Source organism: Erythrolamprus reginae, chromosome 2 (genome assembly GCF_031021105.1).
Source record: "Erythrolamprus reginae isolate rEryReg1 chromosome 2, rEryReg1.hap1, whole genome shotgun sequence".
In the NCBI taxonomy this organism is placed as follows: domain Eukaryota; kingdom Metazoa; phylum Chordata; class Lepidosauria; order Squamata; family Dipsadidae; genus Erythrolamprus; species Erythrolamprus reginae.
The window spans coordinates 340262508-340281212 of NC_091951.1; the positions used below are offsets into that span (position 1 = coordinate 340262508).

Sequence of the window (18705 nt, forward strand, 5' to 3'; positions counted from 1 at the left end):
GTACCATCAATCATTTTGTGCAAAGTTTGTGGAATTCCAGACAGGATTCCGAAACACACATATCACTTTGTCAGTATGATCTGGAACTTCCTTTCTTGCTGGAGCTCTCTTAAGATTATTTGCAGAATATTTTGTTCAGAATATGCCATAAAGAATTATAGAGCATGGTGTTACTGTACTTTGATGGTGGCAAGTGAAGCCCTATGGAATTTTCCTGCATGATTCTGCAATGTTCTTTACATATTTATTGATCCACGGATCAAATTTTAAATACATATCTTGTGTGTAGTCTGCGGAGAGGGGGGGGGGAATACAAATAAATAAATAGATAGATAGATAGATAGATAGATAGATAGATAGATAGATAGATAGATAGATAAATAAATAAACAAACAAACAAACAAACAAATACATACATAAATACATACATAAATAAATGCATAAATAAATAAATAGATAGATAAATAAATAGATAAATAGATAGATAGATAAATAAATAAACAAACAAACAAACAAACAAATAAATAAATATCTTACATTTATTTCAGATTCTCATTTTCACAAATACAATATTATTATTATTTTCACATTTTCACATTTTCGCAAATATTAAAGCCAGATTGTCTATGCGATATTTTTTTAAAAAAATTTTGCAATAACATCTATATGTATTTTGGAAAACATTTTTGAATTTTTTCCCTATACAAACTGTTTACTACATTTTAAGGAATATATTCATGTGATACATTTTTCCATAGTATTCTTTTTACATTAGTTGTAAATAAACTCTGAAATCTGAATAACTCCGTTTCCTTTCTTGTATTGATTTGAAAATATTAAATTAGAATGAAAATGAACTTAATCATTTCCACATCCGAAAAGAATTTGAAATTATTTGGATCACAACCATTGTGTACATGGACACAGCATGGATTCCTGAAATGTGATGAAGATACCTCATAAGAGGTTTATGAGACTCATTTTCTTAAAAAAAAAAAAAGTAAGGTGTTTTATGCTGTAGAAATATATCTGTGGCATGAAGATATAAAAGATTAGAATTTATGAGAAATATCTAACTCGCTTGATCTATAGGAAGTCAACAACATACCGCTCTACTTTCATATTTTATTCCTCTTACCTGTTTTGTTTTGTTTTGTTTTGTTTATTATTACCATTTTTGTAAAGAGGCTACATATAAAAACAGATACAATTTACTGCCTGTCAAGGCCACATGAATTCTGCTCCAGAAAACAAAACAGAAGAAAAGAAACAGGCTGTGGTTTAGAACAGAAGCCTAACAAGAGAAAAGATATAGTTTGATACAGCAGAGGGAAAAAAAGCAAGAAACCTACCAAATATTACCATGGGCTTGCATTGCTATAGGAAGATGTTATCCCCTATTTACCTAAAAAAAGCAACCCTCAATGAACTCCCATTACAAAAGAAAGACTAGTCATTAAAAAAAATGTAATAGATCCAGCCTCTCTACCATGTCAATGTAGTAAGAATAGGGGGAAAATAATAACTATCAATTAAAATTAATTACCCATAAAATGCGTAATTAAATTTGCTAGTACCTTGCAAACTGACAGACTTTATCGGGAAATAAAATTTCCTGAAAAGCAACTCGCCAGACTTCATGCCTACCTGGTTGCCAAAGATTAAACATGGATCTTTTCCCTATTTAAACAATATGGTAATCTGTTTGTAGAACATAAAACATAGAATAGAACATTGTAATATGGCAAATGATTTAGCTTTACTAGATAAGTTGTCAAAGCAATGGAAACTGCAGTTTAATGTTTCCAAATGTAAAATAATGTACTTGGGCAAAAGGAATCCTCAATATGAGTACTGTATTGGCAGTTCTGTGCTAGCAAAAACTTCAGAAGGCACCGCTGTATAGAGTGCTGGTGAGAACACTTTTGGAATACTGTGTTCAGTTCTGGAGACCTTATCTACAAAAAGATATTGATAAAATTGAACGGGTCCAAAGACGGGCTACAAAGGTGGAAGGTCTTAAGCATAAAACTTATCAGGAAAGACTTAATGAACTCAATCTGTATAGTTTGGAAGACAGAAGGGAAAGGGGGGATATGATCGAAACATTTAAATATGTTAAAGGGTTAAATAAGGTTCAGGAGAGAAGTGTTTTTAATAGGAAAGTGAACACAAGAACAAGGGGGCACAATCTGAGGTTAGTTGGGGGACAGATCAGAACCAAAGTGAGAAAATATTATTTTACTGAAAGAGTAGTAGATCCTTGGAACAAACTTCCAACAGACATGTTCTGGATGGGGCCCACCCCTGCTTTCAAGGAACTGTTACTGCAGTGAACTCTGTAAAGCATTATTGCCTGAACTTTTAGATGTGTGAATGCCTTTAATTCACAGTAGATAAATAAAGGGGGTGGGTGTGCTTGGGACAAGGACCCTGTTTCTTGGTTCTGCTAAAGCTGGATCAGGACAGACTTTTTTATTTTATTTTATTTTATTTTATTTTATTTTATTTTATTTTATTTTATTTTATTTTATTTTATTTTATTTTATTTTATTTTATTTTATTTTATTTTATTTTATTTTATTTTATTTTATTTTATTTTATTTATTTTATTTTATTTTATTTTATTTTATTTTATTATTTATTTTGTCAAGTAGATATTGGAAGTATGTTAAAGATATAATAATATTCACATACATGATACTAATAAAAAAACAGAAAGAAACATTAGATATAATAATATTCATATACATGATACTAGTAAAACCATAAAAAGAAACATTAGGACAGGGGATGGAAGGCATGCTGGTGCACTTATGCACGCCCCTTACTGACCTCTTAGGGATTGGGAGAGGTCCACAGTAGATAGTCTAAGGGTAAAGTTTTGGGGGTTAGGTGATGATACTACAGAGTCTGGTAGTGAGTTCCATGCATCAGCTACTTGGTTACTAAAGGTTCCTGCAGCCAAGAAAAATGACATGGAAAGGCAAACTGGTCTGTTCCCTTCTATCTGTTAAAGGAAAAGCAAATGCAAATGTATGTTTTCCTTTTTTACCTAAATCCCACCCCTTCTTTTAAAAAAGCCAGGTCCTTTAGAATCCGACGCTGCAGAAAGGAACTGTCGTATCTTTCACTAAGGCTTTGGAAAGCAGATAGAGCTTTACAAGGTTTAAGGGAAAGTAAGGCAGAAAGCTGGAAAATATCAAATCCACGCTGAGTGTGGCACCAGTCATTTCCTCCAGCATTAAAATCCATTAGGTTAGGAGTTGGTGAGGCTCATCACACATCATTATTGCCATTATGTCCTTGAAGATGGGATAAGAGGAGTGATGGACTTTTATTTTCCTGCCCACTGGTGTTTATGGTATAATGGGCCTCCTATCTGCCGACTCATTTGATTGCCTGCTTTAATGCTCTGCTCACAATCTGGCACAAAATATGTTAAATTAATGTATTGTGTGGCATACTTGATTCAAAATTATGATTGCTACCCTTTCAGCAATAATTGATATATCTCAAGTCTGGTCGGATGATCTCTCTCTGTTTATGTCAATGAAATCACTGAAAGAGACTGCATATTAAATTCTATGGTCTCCAGCGACGGCTTCCATGCTTTCTTATATTGGTTTTTTGTAAAGACAGTTTGGCAGGAATTAGTGGATCTGAAAGAGGTCTTCTTTTAATTGTCTCCTTTTGGACACAGGGTCCCACTTCAGCCATTGGGTTTTTTTGCACAAAAACTTGCATATGGGATCAATAGCAGCTTCTACAGTATTCTTTCAAGATAGGCTCCAATTGAACACATTGTAGATCTTTAAATCCAGATATAGCTGATACATAACTTAGAAACAGAGAAGATTGATGGCAGAAAAAGACCTCATGGTCCATCTAGTCTGCCCTTATAATATTTCCTGTATTTTATCTTAGGATGGATATATGTTTATCCCAGACATGTTTAAATTCAGTTACTGTGGATTTACCAACCACATCTGCTGGAAGTTTGTTCCGAGCGTCTACTACTCTTTCAGTAAAATATTTTCTCACATTGCTTCTGATCTTTCCCCCAACTAACCTCAGATTGTGCCCCCTTGTTCTTGTGTTCACTTTCCTATGAAAAATGCCTCTTTCCCAAACCTTATTTAACCCTTTAACATATTTAAATGTTTTGATCATGTCCCCCCTTTCCCTTCTGTCCTCCAGACCAGTGTTTCCCAACCTTTTTTGAGCCGCGGCACATTATTCACATTTACAAAATCCTGGGGAACATTGAGCGGGGGGGGGGGGGTAGGGGGGCGGGGGGCTAAAAAAGTTTGGCCAAAAAACCCCTCTCTTCCTCCCTTTCGCCCTATTTCTCTCTCCCTCCCTCTTTCTTTCCCTCTCTGTCTCCATCCCTTTTTCTTTCTTTCTTCCTTCCTCTCTTTTTTGCTCTTTCTCTCTCTCTCCCTCCTTCCCTCCCTCTTTCTCTTTCTCTCTCTTGCATTCTTTCTCTCTCTCTTTCTCTGTCTCTCTTGCTATCTCTCTTTTATTCTCTCTCTTTCTCTCTCCCTTGCTTTCTCTCTCTCTTTCTCTCTCTTGCTTTCCTTCTCTCTTTCTTTCTTTCTCTCTTTCTTTCTTTCTCTCTCTCTCCCCCCTCTCTCTTTCTCTATTTCTTGCTTTCTTTCTCTTGCTTTCTCTCTTACACACACTCTTTCTCTCTCCCTTGCTTTCTCTCTCTCTCCCTTGCTTTCTCTCTCTTTCTCTTGCTTTCCATCACTTTCTCTTTCTCTTTTTTTTTATAGTTTTTTTATTATTTTTCATAAAAAGACAAACAAATACAAACAAACAATGAACATAAAGTGGGGGTGTATTTCCCCCGCTTCTTATGAAAGTATAAATTCAAATATAGAAAAAGAATACATATGTATTAACTATTATAAAAAAAAAGAAAAAATTAATAAATTTGAATTGAAGTTTACAAATCTTAATGTGGGTATTAAGGTTAGTATAACATAGTTACCAAAAAAGAAAGATACCTTTAATATAATCCTAATTACTATAATAAAATAGTATTAAACCTTCAATCTAAACAGTAAGACTAAATTCAACTATTATACTTCAAAAATCTTAATATATTGCTTATACTTATACATACATAGCTATATCATAATCATCAAAAAATCCTTTTAAACTAATATTACTATTATTATCATCTAGATAAAAACTAATACAAAATAAAGAGAAAGAAAAAACAACCACTAACGATATATCTTATTTTTTCTTATCTATCCATTTGTAAACGTTGTTCCATGTTTCGTAAAATTTGGTATCCTCTTGATCGTTTAATCTTCTTGTCATCATATCCATTTCAGCGCAATCTAATATCTTAGCTATAACCTCTTCTTCCTTGGGGATTTCCTCCCCTTTCCAGTTTTGCGCATATATTATTCTAGCCGCAGTTAATATATGTATGATTAAATAAAAAATTTCTTTCTTATAGATCTGGGTTGTGACACCTAATAAATAAAATTCCGGGGTATTATCTATATCTTGTTTTATTATTTCTTTTAATATTTTTTCAATCATCTTCCAATATAGTTTTGCTTTGCTACATGTCCACCATTGATGATAGTAAGTTCCTATATCCTTCTTACATTTCCAACATATTGGGGATGTTTTGGGAAACATTTTTGCTATCCTATTTGGTGGGAGATGCCATCTATAGAACATTTTGATTTGGTTTTCTTTTAAAGAAACTGATTTAGTCATTTTCCAATTATTAATCCACACTTTCTCCCATGTGTCTATATCTATTTCCTTACCAATATTTCTACACCATCTTATCATAGTATCTTTTAAAGTCAACTCTATATTTTTATGAGCAATAAGTAGTTTATATATTTTCCCTATCATTTTTGTAGAGTTAGTGGTTATTAAAGTAGTTAAAGGATTCTTACTTTTATTAAAAATGTAAAGAGTTTTATCCTTCTGATATCTAGATCGGATCTGGGCATAGTGCCACCAATCTATTATTATCCCTTCTTCTTGTAGTTCAATTCTAGATTTAAGCTTCATCTGATCATTTAATAGTTCTTTATATCTATGAGTCATTTTCTTGTCCTTTATAGACTTTGGATGTGTTATTGCTTCTAAGGGAGCTAACCAATCTGGGATGCTTAAGAAATGATTCTTCTTTATATCTTTCCATACTTCTAGTAAGTATTTCCTTAATGTATGCCTTTTAAAGTATGAATGGTTTTTGTCCTTATCATACCATAAAAATGCGTGCCATCCAAGCATTAAATCATGTCCTTCTAATTCGAGTGTTCTTTTATTATCTAAGATTATCCAATCTCTAAGCCATGTTAGTGCAGCGGCCTGATAGTATAATTTCCAGTTTGGAAGGCCAAATCCTCCTCTTTCTTTGATATCTTCTAAACAATTTATTTTTATCCTTGCTTTTTTACCTTGCCATATAAATTTTTTAACTAAGTTGGTTAAAGTTTTTAAAAAGATACCCCCTGGGTTTATTGGTATTGTCTGAAAAAGAAATAAAACCTTGGGTAAAATGTTCATCTTAATTGTTGCAATTCTTCCTAAGAAAGATATTTTCAAATTGTTCCAGGTTGCTAAGTCTTTTTTAATTTCTGCTAACAATTTCATATAATTATCATTTTTTAATGTTATTGTTTTCGCTGTTAAATTTATTCCTAAATATTTTACCTTTTTTACAGTCTTTATTCCAGAAATAGTTTCTAATTTAGTTTCTAGTATTTTGTTCATATTTTTAGTCAAGTAATGTGTTTTGTTTTTGTTTATCTTTAAACCTGCTACGTTTCCATATTGTTCAATGGTTTGTAATAAAGTAGGAACTGTTGTAGTCGGTTCTTCAATTATAAACATTAGATCATCTGCAAAGGCCTGGAGTTTATAGATTTCATCTCCTACGGTTAAACCTTTTATTCTAGGGTCCGCTCTTATTTTAATTAATAAGGTTTCAAGGGTCATAATAAATAACAGTGGTGATATAGGACATCCTTGGCGAACTCCCTTATTTATATCAAGTATTGGTAATTGACTGTTATTCAATATTATATTCGTTGTTTGTTTTGAATATATGGTATCTATTAGATTAACAAATTTTGGGCCAAATCTCATTTTATTTAATTGCATTTTTATAAATATCCAATTAACGTTGTCAAAGGCTTTTTGAGCATCCAAAAACATTAAAGATGCCATCTTATCTGGGTGTTGTTCATAGTACTCTAGTATATTTATTACAGTTCTAATATTATTTTTAATTTGTCTCCCTGGAAGAAACCCATTTTGGTCTTGGTGTATTATTCCATTTATAACTCCTTTGAGTCTCTCTGCATAAATGGCAATAAAGATCTTATAGTCTACATTTAATAGTGATATAGGCCTATAATTTTTGATTTTTTCTGGTTCTGTACCCTGTTTGTGTATTAAGGTTGTCAGTGATTCTGACCAAGATTTAGGAATTTTTCCGTCAAGTCTACAGGAATTAAAAGTTTCTAACATATGGTTTCTTATTGTTTCATTATCTATCTTATACCATTCTGCAGGTATGGCATCTGGGCCTGTGGCCTTGTTGCTTTTCTGTTTTTTAATTGTTATTAGGAGTTCCTCCATTGTTATTGGTCCATCCATGGTAGCCTGTTGATCTTCTGTTATTTGTGGTAGATTTGAAGCCTCTAAATAGTTAAAAACTTCATCTTCAATGACATGATCTTTAGCATATAATTCCTTATAAAAATTATACACAATGTCTGCCTTACCTTCTGTATCGTATTTTATTTTACCATCTTTATCTTCTAATTTTTGGATTAATTTTGATTGACTCTGTTTTCTAAGTTTATACGCTAGCCATCTGCCAGGTTTATTTGCATATTCAAAGTATTGTTGCTTTGCTCTTTTAATCTTTTCAGTTAGTTGGTTTTGTTCTATAACTCTAATTTTATGTTTAATTACGTTTATTTCTGTCTTTAGATCTCTATTCTTAGTATGTTGCTGCGATAAGGATTCTAATTGTTTTAGTTCGTTTGTTAATTGTAAATACTCTAATTTCTTTTCCTTATTGTATTTTGCTGTATAAGATATTGTTAAACCTCTTATGTACGCTTTAACTGTATCCCATAAGTTCTGTGGAGTAGTGTCTGATGTTTTATTAATTTCAAAAAATATTTTTAATTCCTTTTCAATCCAATCCTTATATTTCTTATCGTTTAATATATACCTGTTCATCCGCCAATTGTTCTGTTTATTATTCATCGTCATATAGACCACTATTGGATTGCGATCGGCCCATGTATTAACGTCTATGTCAACTTCTCTTATTTGTTCTGCCACCGTTTTTGGTGCCCATAACATGTCAATTCTCGTCCAAATTTTGTGAGGATTGGAATAAAAGGTAAATTGCCTTTTGAGAGGGTGTCTTTCCCTCCAAATATCACTTAATAATAGTTCCGCTTTCATTTTTTGAAAAGTACTGGGTAGCAAGTTTCTTCTTGTTTTTTTACCTTTTCCCCTTTTTTTATTACCTCCCCCTCCTGAGTGGTCTAATTGTCTGTTCGCGATAGCATTAAAATCACCTATTATCAATAGATTATCAATAGCTAAATCTGTTATTGTTTGGTGTAAATTTTTATAGAATGTCATTTGGTCTTCATTGGGGGCATAAATAGAAACAACCACTAGAGGTCTGGGTTCAATGTCTACTTGTACAATCAATATCCTACCCTCTTTATCCTTATATATTTGTTTGGAATTTATAGAATTCTTGACATACATCACTACACCTCTTTTTTTTTGGTCTGCTAATGCAGCATACATTTTTCCAATTTTGGGATTCAACAGTAATTTTTGGTTATCTTTTTTAATATGAACTTCTTGTAGTATTGCAATCTGAACATTTTGGTTTCTGATTTTGGAAAAAATTTGCTTCCTTTTTCTTGGTTCGTTAAGTCCATTAACATTTACGGAAAAGATTTTCAAGTCTTTATTCGTTGTCATTTAATAGGTTTTTTGGTTTCTCGCTGAGGTTGAACTCTTCTAGAACCTTGGTCCTGCTCTATTACTTGGGCAGTTGCCCCCAGGTTTTCTTCTTGCTGAGTTAGTGATTTTTCCCCTGGTTGCTGTTGAGCTGGTTGTAGTTGGACCACTAGTTGCTTACTTGCATGGTCGGAGTGGCCCAAACCACTCTGTTCAAGAAAGAACATAGCTTGATCTACGTTTTCCAGTTTGTACCTTGTAGAGCGCCATGTCAGAGAAAGTCCTTGTGGAATAAGCCAACGGTAAGTGATATTTTCTTTAATCAAGATTTTGGTTAAAAAGTGGTAATCTCTTCTGTTTTCTCTGACACTTCTTGGAACTTGTTTTAATATCTTTATTTCTACTCCATGTCGTTGAGGCGGGGAGTTTCTTGAATAATGAAGTATCTCATCTCGCAACGCCTTTCTTGTAAATTTAATATGTATCTCTCTTGGGAGGTTGTGTCGACGGATATAGCTATTCGAGATTCGGTATACTTCATCGATTTCTTTCTGTAAAGCCATGGGGTCCTCTTGAAGTATACCTCCAATGATTTCCGCCATAGTCGTTTTTAAGTCTTCATCTTTTTCCTCTTTTATATTCTGAAATCGAAGTCCGTACGAAGCTCGTTGCATCTCCAGCTGGATGATAGATTCATCATATCTTTTGTATCTTTCATCAGCTCTCCCTTCAAGATACTCCATTCTTTTCTCATTTTTGTCAGCTTGCTCTTCAACTTTTTTTACTCGGTCATCACTTTCTTGAAGAGTTTGTTGGATCTGCTTTATCTGATCTTTCATCTCGCCCATATCAGCTTTCATTTGAGCCATCTCCACTTTAAATTCTGCCAAGTCAGCTTTTATGGCTTCTCTTTGTTGTGTTGCCTCCTCCTTTATGGCTTCTCTTTGTTGTGTTGCCTCCTCCTTTATGGCCTCTCTTTGTTGAGTGGCATCTTCTTGTGATTTGACCATAAAGTCCTTCAAAGCATTCAAAGTCTCATGTATAGTTGCAAGATTGGACTGCATTGTTTTGTCTTTGTCTTTGTCTTTGGTAGACATGGTTAGCACTTGATGCGAAGGAGAAGAATGCGGTGACACTTGTGGAGATAGGGTAGTTGGTGTTGTTTGTTTCTTTGTTGTTTTAACAAGAGTTGAGGTGTGGGACATTATCAAATTAGAATCCACTATTTCAAATTTTAAGGTTAGTTTCAATTTTATATATAGTGAAAAGGAAAAGAAATTACTATAAATTCCAAATCTATTCAATATATTTTGTTTCCCTTATAATATGACTATACCAATTCAATAGCAATTCAATTAATGACAAAGTTCAAAAAAAAAAGAAAAAAAAAGAAATATTATTGTTTAGTGCCACAGGGAAAAAAAACAAATATTAGCCTTTTCAAGTAAAAGAAGGACAGAAAATGAAAGAAGAGAAGGAATATCAACTATATATAGAAGACAAAAGAAAGAAAAGAAAAAAAAAAGAAAATTTTTGGAGGAAAAGAGTTTAGGAGGAGGGAAGAAAAAAGAAAGGGGGAAAAAGTGAAGTAAAAAGAATTGTTCAAAAAGAAAAAGAAGGAGGGTGATATTTTAGTTCAACTATTTAGAATAGAGCAGGAACCCAAGGTTTATTAACAGTGCATGTAGTTCAAACCAAACTTCTTCTAGTAATAGAAATGTAAGGAAGAAAGTCAAAGAAAAATCAGGGAGAAAAAAAACCAGATAATTATTCAAAGACACAATAACAGTATTGTATACTTAAGTTCTTCTTATAGATCCTGTAATTTTGCTAGGAAGTAGAAATGAAAATCCAAATCTCAAAGGGTAAAGTTATATTTGATTTCAATTCAAAATTCAAGGAGTAAAGCAATTCCAAAGCTTGCTTGTGTTCAAGATGGAGTCAGTTTATTTTCCAAATTCAAAACAGGAACAAAGAACAAAGAAAGAGATCCCAAGATGGAGTCAAGTTAATTTTCGTGCAGCAGGCAGATGTTAAACCAAGAGTTCTCAGCAAATAATCCAAAAGGTGTCAGCAAATAGTCCAAAAGGCTCAGCAAGTATTCCAAATAGGTTAATCCAACAATAAGTAATCCAAGAAAGAAGTGATTTCAATCTCTTCTAGATTCCATTTAATTCATGGTTATTAAGTTATTCATGTTGTGAAAATAGGCAGCAAGAAAAAAAAAAAAAAAGCAGCAAGACTGTGTTCCTCCGCTTCAAAAATTAAGTCCAGAAGATTATGATTTTAAAAGTCTATCAAGAACAGATTCTGATCATCACTAGAAATTTCCTTTAGCAGTTAAAATTTTCTAAATAGTCATGTCAAATTTAAACTATTTTGTTAAAGCATAAAGTCAGAAAATTATTTTGTAGATTCCCAAGTTCACGTTCAAAATGGAAAAGTAAAAGTGAAGAGAAAAAATTAGGTCCGGCTGTTATTTGCGGATGGGTTTAAACAAGAAAAAAACTTTCACTTTCGCCCTGGAAAAAAAAAACTTTTACTTAAAAGTTTTACGATCTTCTGACTTAAAGACGAAACACAATGGAGATTTTTACCTTAAGTCCTTTCTCTGCTATATTCTTTTTCTATATAGATGTAGATATTTTTACTTTCGCTTCTTTGCTTTTATTCTTCCCGCTGAGTGAGGGGAGAAAGCGCTGGCCGGTCCTCTTAAGCAAAGAGGAGCGGTTCTCCCGTCTCCGAAGCTGCGGGGCGAACCGCTGCCTCTGGAGTCCTGGCGATGGATCCTCGGGCAGAGGAGAGCCCCCTGTTCATGGATCGGGCCATCCGGGCCCGATCCGATCGCAAATGCGACCTTCGGAGGGGGTAGAAGAGATTCGCCTGGCAGAGCCCTGCCAGACACGTCTCGCCGCGATCTCCACCAAACCGGAAGCCACTTTCTCTTTCTCTGTTGCTTTCTTTTTCTCTCTTTCTCTTGCTTTCTCTCTCTTCCTCTTGATTTCTCTCTGGCTTTCCTTCTCTCTCTTTCTCTTTTGCTTTCTCTCTCTCCTCCTTTTTCTCTCTCTTTTTCTCTCGTGCACCACGCCGGCAACAGAGAGAAAGAGAGAGAGAGAGAGCAGACAGAGAGTGGAGGGTGTCTTGCCGGTGCGCAGCCCCTTGGATCAGCGGCCCCGCATGGCCCCAGCACAGACTCCGCCGTCGCCTTCGCCTCCGCCTAAGAGGCAGCAGCCACATTCACCCCTTCACCCTCCCAGGTGTCCATGGCGCTCAGCGCCCGGCCACGCACTGCCTCCGCCTCCCGGTACCCCGCCCGATTTCTACCTGCAGGAATGGGTGGTGGGGCGGCATGAAGGGCAGCGCTTGAAGGCCACCACGGCGCCGTTGTTGTCATCACGGCGCAACACCCCGCAGTCCCGGATCGCTCGCTTCTCCAGCCAGCAAGCCGACTGCCTGGGAAAGCGGTGCCCTTTTTAAACACACGCTTTTCCAACGCGATGCTTTCCTTGGCAGCCGACTTTGCTGGCCGGAGAAGGGAGCGATTCAGGACTGCGTGGCTTTGCGCCACTTCAAAAGTTTCTGTGTGGGGGGTTTCCTAGTGGCTGTGCGGGCAAACGCCCATGCAGCTTAGAAGCCATCACCGCCAGGGAATCTCCAGCCAGGCCGGGCTCGTGGCACACCTGACCATGTCCCGCGGCACACCAGTGTGCCGCGGCACACTGGTTGGGAAACACTGCTCCAGACTATACAGATTGAGTTCATTCAGTCTTCCCTGATAAGTTTTATGCTTAAGACCTTCCACCATTTTTGTTGCCCGTCTTTGGACCCGTTCAATTTTATCCATATCTTTTTTGTAGGTGAGGTCTCTATAACAATAACAAACTGGACCTGCCGGGTTTGGTAAAGACACACTGAAGTCTAATATTTTGAACCAACACCTTCTTAACAGGGATGGGTTCTACTTAACTTCCCTAGCGGTTCGCATCGCAATGGATGCACACATTTTGCACGTGTGTGCCACTTCTTCTGAGCATGGACAGAAACCTTTGAGCATGCACAGAGAGGGTTTTTTTTTTGCAATCTGCGGTGACTGGAGGCCCATTTATTATTTATTTATTTTAGTATTTATTTATTTTATTTATTCATTTGTCCAATACACAATACATATGGAAGAGAATAGAATGAAGTAATATATATAAAGATAATATGTAAAAATAGAGGAGCAGATATATGAAAGGAAGAAAATATATATGATATATGAGAGAAAGGAAAGACAATTGGACAGGGGATGAAAGGCACACTAGTGCACTTATGTACACCCCTTACTGACCTCTTAGGAACCTGGAGAGGTCAATCGTGGATAGTCTAAGGGAAAAATGTTGGGGGTTAGGTGTTGACACTATTGAGTCTGGTAATGAGTTCCACGCTTCGACAACTCAATTGTTAAAGTCATATTTTTTATAGTCAAGTTTGGAGTGGTTAATATTAAGTTTGAATCTGTTGCGTGCTCTTGTGTTGTTTTCAAGGGTGTTGATGTCCGAGATGTGGTATGGGTTCCAGACAGATGAGCTGTATTCAAGGATGGGTCTGGCAAAAGTTTTGTAGGCTCTTGTGAATAGTGTGAGATTGCCGGAGCAGAAGCTACAGGAGTATAGATTGCAGGTCATTATTGCCAGTTTGGTGAGTGGAGCCAAATTTCCGTTGCTGGATTCAAAGAATTGGTCTAAACCAGCAGCAACCCACCACTGGTTCTTATTCTTTGTTCTCCTGTAGCTGACATTTGGAGATGTGCTACCTCTGAACTCAGAGACTAATCTTTAGGATGAATAATCTTAGTAGACCTCTGTGAAGCCATCCAATTCATGTTAATACTACTCTAGTAATACTTATCACCAAGTCTTGAGATTTAATGTACTGCTCAAAAAAATACAGGGAACACTCAAACAACACATTCTAGATCTGAATGAATGAAATATTCTCATTGAATACTTTGTTCTGTACAAAGTTGAATGTGCACAACAGCATGTGGAATTGATTGTCAATCAGTGTTGCTTCCCAAGTGGACAGTTTGATTTCACACAAGGTTGATGTACTTGGAGTTATATTGTGTTGTTTAAGTGTTCCCTTTATTTTTTGAGCAGTGTATAACATCCTGGATTTAAACCATTCCATCATCATCTCATATCCACAACAAAATATACATTTTGTTTCTTTCAAACAAATATAAAAGACAAATATACCATTTATTCTGTGCCAATTAATACATTAGGCCAACATTATATGAATGTTTAGTAAGCATGCTGAGTTAGTTATTGTGTTATTGGGGTTTTAATTAATGGCTTTATAACTTAGTTTCACATTTGACTTCTTTTTATTGTCTTGTATTTTATACCGTTGTAAGCCGCTCCGAGTCCTTTGGGATTGGGCGGCATAGAAGTCAAATAAATAAATAAAATAAATAAAATAAATAAAATAAATAAAATAAATAAAATAAATAAAATAAATAAAATAAATAAAATAAATAAAATAAATAAAATAAATAAAATGAAATAATAAAATAAATAAAATAAATAAAATAAATAAAATGAAATAATAAAATAAAATAAAATAAATAAAATAAATAAAATAAATAAATAAGTAAATAATAAGGTTAATTATGTTACCTAAATAATAAGGTTAATTAAACATTCTAATACTATTTAAAATTATCTCCATGCCCATTTCAGCCATGAAGTCAACCCATACTTACTATAACCTTTAAGGGGAACTCCTATGCCAATTTACTTATGGCAGAGGTGGGTTACCTTGCTGCCAGTTTGCTTTCTCATGCACCAAATGGGTGTGCGGGTGTGCCCACATGCGTAGTGCTAAAATCCAGCTTATGTGCATGCGCAGAAGCAAAAAACCAAGATGGCGGTGCCTCTGGCACCGCCCAGAGAGCCCATTTGGGGGGTTGTCCAGACAGCCATCACTGTCGGTTTGACAGGAGGAAATTCCTGCTATCGGTTCTATAGAACCAGTCCAAAACCGGCAGGAACCCACCTCTGACTTGAGGGCTTCCCAAGGTTGAAACTGACCTCGTTTTAGGGGAACTAAGATGAAATGGGAGAGAACAAAAGGTAAAAAGATATAGAGATCAGACAGAATTAACCAATGGCAATCGAAAGGGAAGAATTTGGCTTTAGTCATATTTACCATTGAGGCTGCTCCTGTCAATCAAATTAGTGTCCACGGGCCAATAGGCTCCATCTCCATGACGACCTGAGGAAAAGAAAACAAATATCAGAACTGAATAGCCAGCTGAGTCCAGACCTTGAAATGATCTCAGTGGGATATTTAAGCCAGTCAATATTATTAGAGAAGGCAATATTTGTAGGTCGATGTAAAATCAGGCTTTCTAAAGCAAAGTCTTGGAGGGTTTAACTCCACCCTTCCTTTACTATCCAGGGTTGCTAGTTTAACATAGGACAGTGATAGAAACATAGAAGACTGACGGCAGAAAAAGACCTCATGATCCATCTAGTCTGCCCTTATACCATTTCCTGTATTTTATCTTACAATGGATATATTTTTATCCCAGGCATGTTTCAATTCAGTTACTGTGGATTTAACAACCACGTCTGCTGGAAGTTTGTTCCAAGGATCTATTACTCTTTCAGTAAAATAATATTTTCTCATGTTGCTTTTGATCTTTCCCCCAACTAACTCCAGATTGTGTCCCCTTGTTCTTGTGTTCACTTTCCTATTAAAAACACTTCCCTCCTGGACCTTATTTAACCCTTTAACATATTTAAATGTTTCAATCATGTCCCCCCTTTTCCTTCTGTCCTCCAGACTGTACAGATTGAGTTCATTAAGTCTTTCCTGATACGTTTTATGCTTAAGACCTTCCACCATTCTTGTAGCCCGTCTTTGGACCCGTTCAATTTTGTCAATATCTTTTTGTAGGTGAGGTCTCCAGAACTGAACACAGTATTCCAAATGTGGTTTCTCCAGTGCTCAGGATCACAATTTCCCTCTTCCTGCTTGTTATACCTCTAGCTATGCAGCCAAGCATCCTACTTGCTTTCCCTACCGCCTGACTGCACTGTTCACCCATTTTGAGACTGTCAAAAATCACTACCTCTAAGTGACGGTGAACCTTTTTTCCCTGGGGTGCCAAAAGATTGTGGGTGAGTGCCCATACCCATAATTCAATGCCTGGGGAGGGTGAAAACAGCTTCCCATGCCTACCGGAGGCCCTCTAGAGGCCGGAAACAGACTGTTTCTCAACTTCTGGTGGGTCCAGTAGGTTCATGTTTCGCCCTCCCCAGGCTGCAAAGGCTTCCTTGGAGCTGGGGGAGGGTAAAATGCCCTCCCCCTCCCCCCGGAGTCTCCCTGGAAGCCAAAAATGCCTTCCCAAAGTTTTTGGGGTGCCAAAAATCAACTGGCCGGCACATGCATGCGTGTTGGAGCTGAGCTAGGGCAACAGCTCGTGTGCCCGTGGATATGGGGCTCCACATGCTACCTGTGGCATCGTGCCATAGGTTTGCCATCACTGACATATGATAACTATGTGGTTACAATCAGAAAATGTGTTCTCAAAGGATGACAGATCTGGTAGAAGAACTGGGCATACTTCCCATGATCAACCCATATAATAAAATAATGATGATGATGATGATGATGATGATAATAATAATAATAATAATAATAATAATAATAATAATAATACATTGTGATCGTGGAGAAAAAGAAAGTATGGATCATCGACATCGCAATCCCAGGAGACAGCAGAATTGAGGACAAGCAGTTAGAGAAATTAGTGAAATACGAAGATCTAAAAATCGAGTTGCAACAACTCTGGCATAAGCCAGTGAAAGTGGTCCCACTGGTACTTGGCACGCTGGGCGCAGTACCAAAGGATCTCAGAGGACATTTGAAAACCACTGGAATTGACAAAATCTCCATCTGTCAATTGCAAAAGGCTGCTTTACTGGGATCGGCAAACATAATTCGCCGCTACATCACGCAGTCCTAGGTGCTTGGGAAGCACGCGACTGGTGATGAAATACAAAATCCAGCATAGTGAGCTCGTTTGCTGTGTTGTACTGACATAATAATAATAATAATAATAATAATAATAATAATAATAATAATATTTAATTTGACTTGTATGCCGCCCCTCTCTGTGGACTCGGGGTGGCTGACAACACATACCAAAATACTTAACAATAGTTTATGCAATTAATATGATAAAAGGATTCTTAAAAATTCTAACTTTAAAACATTCATTTGCATTCATTCAATAATAAGTTATTCGTTGGTCAGGGGGAAGGTCTAATGTCCCCAGTCCTAGCGGCAAAGATGTGTTTTTAGACTCTTTCGGAAAGGCAAGGAGCGTGGGGGCAGTGCAAATCTCCAGGGGGAGCTGATTCCAGAGGGCCGGGGCCCCCACAGAGAAGGCTCTTTCCCATCCAACATTATTTGGTTGACGGGACCTTAAGGAGACCAACTCTGTGGGACCTCACCCGTTGCTGGGATTCGTGTGGCATATTAGATTTGTACGCCACCCCCTCTCCGAAGATTCTTCTTTTGCAGTGGTTCAAGTTCTCTCATAACTTGAGTTTTGACATTTCTTTTCTAGTCCAGGTAACTGTAATATTCTATCAAGGGCCAGCCTCTTTCCCAAAGCTCATAGATGTTTAATGTTTGGTAGTGGGTTGTGCAGAACTTAAAAAGTCTCCTGCACATAGAAACATAGAAACATAGAAGACTGACGGCAGAAAAAGACCTCATGGTCCATCTAGTCTGCCCTTATACTATTTTATGTATTTTATCTTAAGATGGATATATGTTTATCCCAGGCATGTTTCAATTCAGTTACTGTGGATTTACCAACCACGTCTGCTGGAAGTTTGTTCCGAGCATCTACTACTCTTTCAGTAAAATAATATTTTCTCACGTTGCTTCTGATCTTTCCCCCAACTAACTCCAGATTGTGTCCCCTTGTTCTTGTGTTCACTTTCCTATTAAAAACACTTCCCTCCTGGACCTTATTTAACCCTTTAATATATTTAAATGTTTCGATCATGTCCCCCCTTTTCCTTCTGTCCTCCAGACTATACAGATTGAGTTCATTAAGTCTTTCCTGATACGTTTTATGCTTAAGACCTTCCACCATTCTTGTAGCCCGTCTTTGGACCCGTTCAATTTTGTCAATATCTTTTTATAGGTGAGGTCTCCAGAACTGAACACAGTATTCCAAATGTGGTCTCACCAGCATTCTATATAGCGGGATCATAATTTCCCTCTTTCTGCTTGTTATACCTCTAGCTATGCACCTGGACTATAACCAGCACAGATGAAATGAAAAGTTCCTCTCGTGTAGAGACTTTCAGCTGCAATTGTTAGTGGATATTTGGTGGGACTGTGGTTGTTGTTTTTAACCTTCTTAGCAAAGGGGAGAGATACAAGACATTCAAGAGTTATTTTTGATGGGAGCAATATAGAAGCCCTTGTAGATAGATAGATGGAGAGATGTATGAATGAATATTTCAAGTGTGGTAAAATGATACAAAATGACTTGCTTTCTTATAATTGAAGAATTTGAAAAGCTTTCACCATCATGCTAAGTATTCTTTCTCACCTATCTCTGAATATCCATAATAACTTTAGACTCAGTGGTGCACCCAAACAGGCTTGTTACTTTCAAAAGATCTAACAAGTGTGATTAAA

The 18705-nt window shown here is 36.3% G+C and overlaps 1 protein-coding gene across 1 annotated transcript in view; it reads right to left on the bottom strand.

Moving 5' to 3' along the window:
• DCC (DCC netrin 1 receptor) overlaps nt 1–18705 on the bottom strand; it is a 927153-nt gene that overhangs the window by 113341 nt on the left and 795107 nt on the right. Inside the window, exon 22 of the mRNA XM_070736918.1 lies at nt 15184–15249. Coding sequence (XP_070593019.1) covers nt 15184–15249 — 66 coding nt within the window. The remainder of the gene's footprint in view (nt 1–15183; nt 15250–18705) is intronic.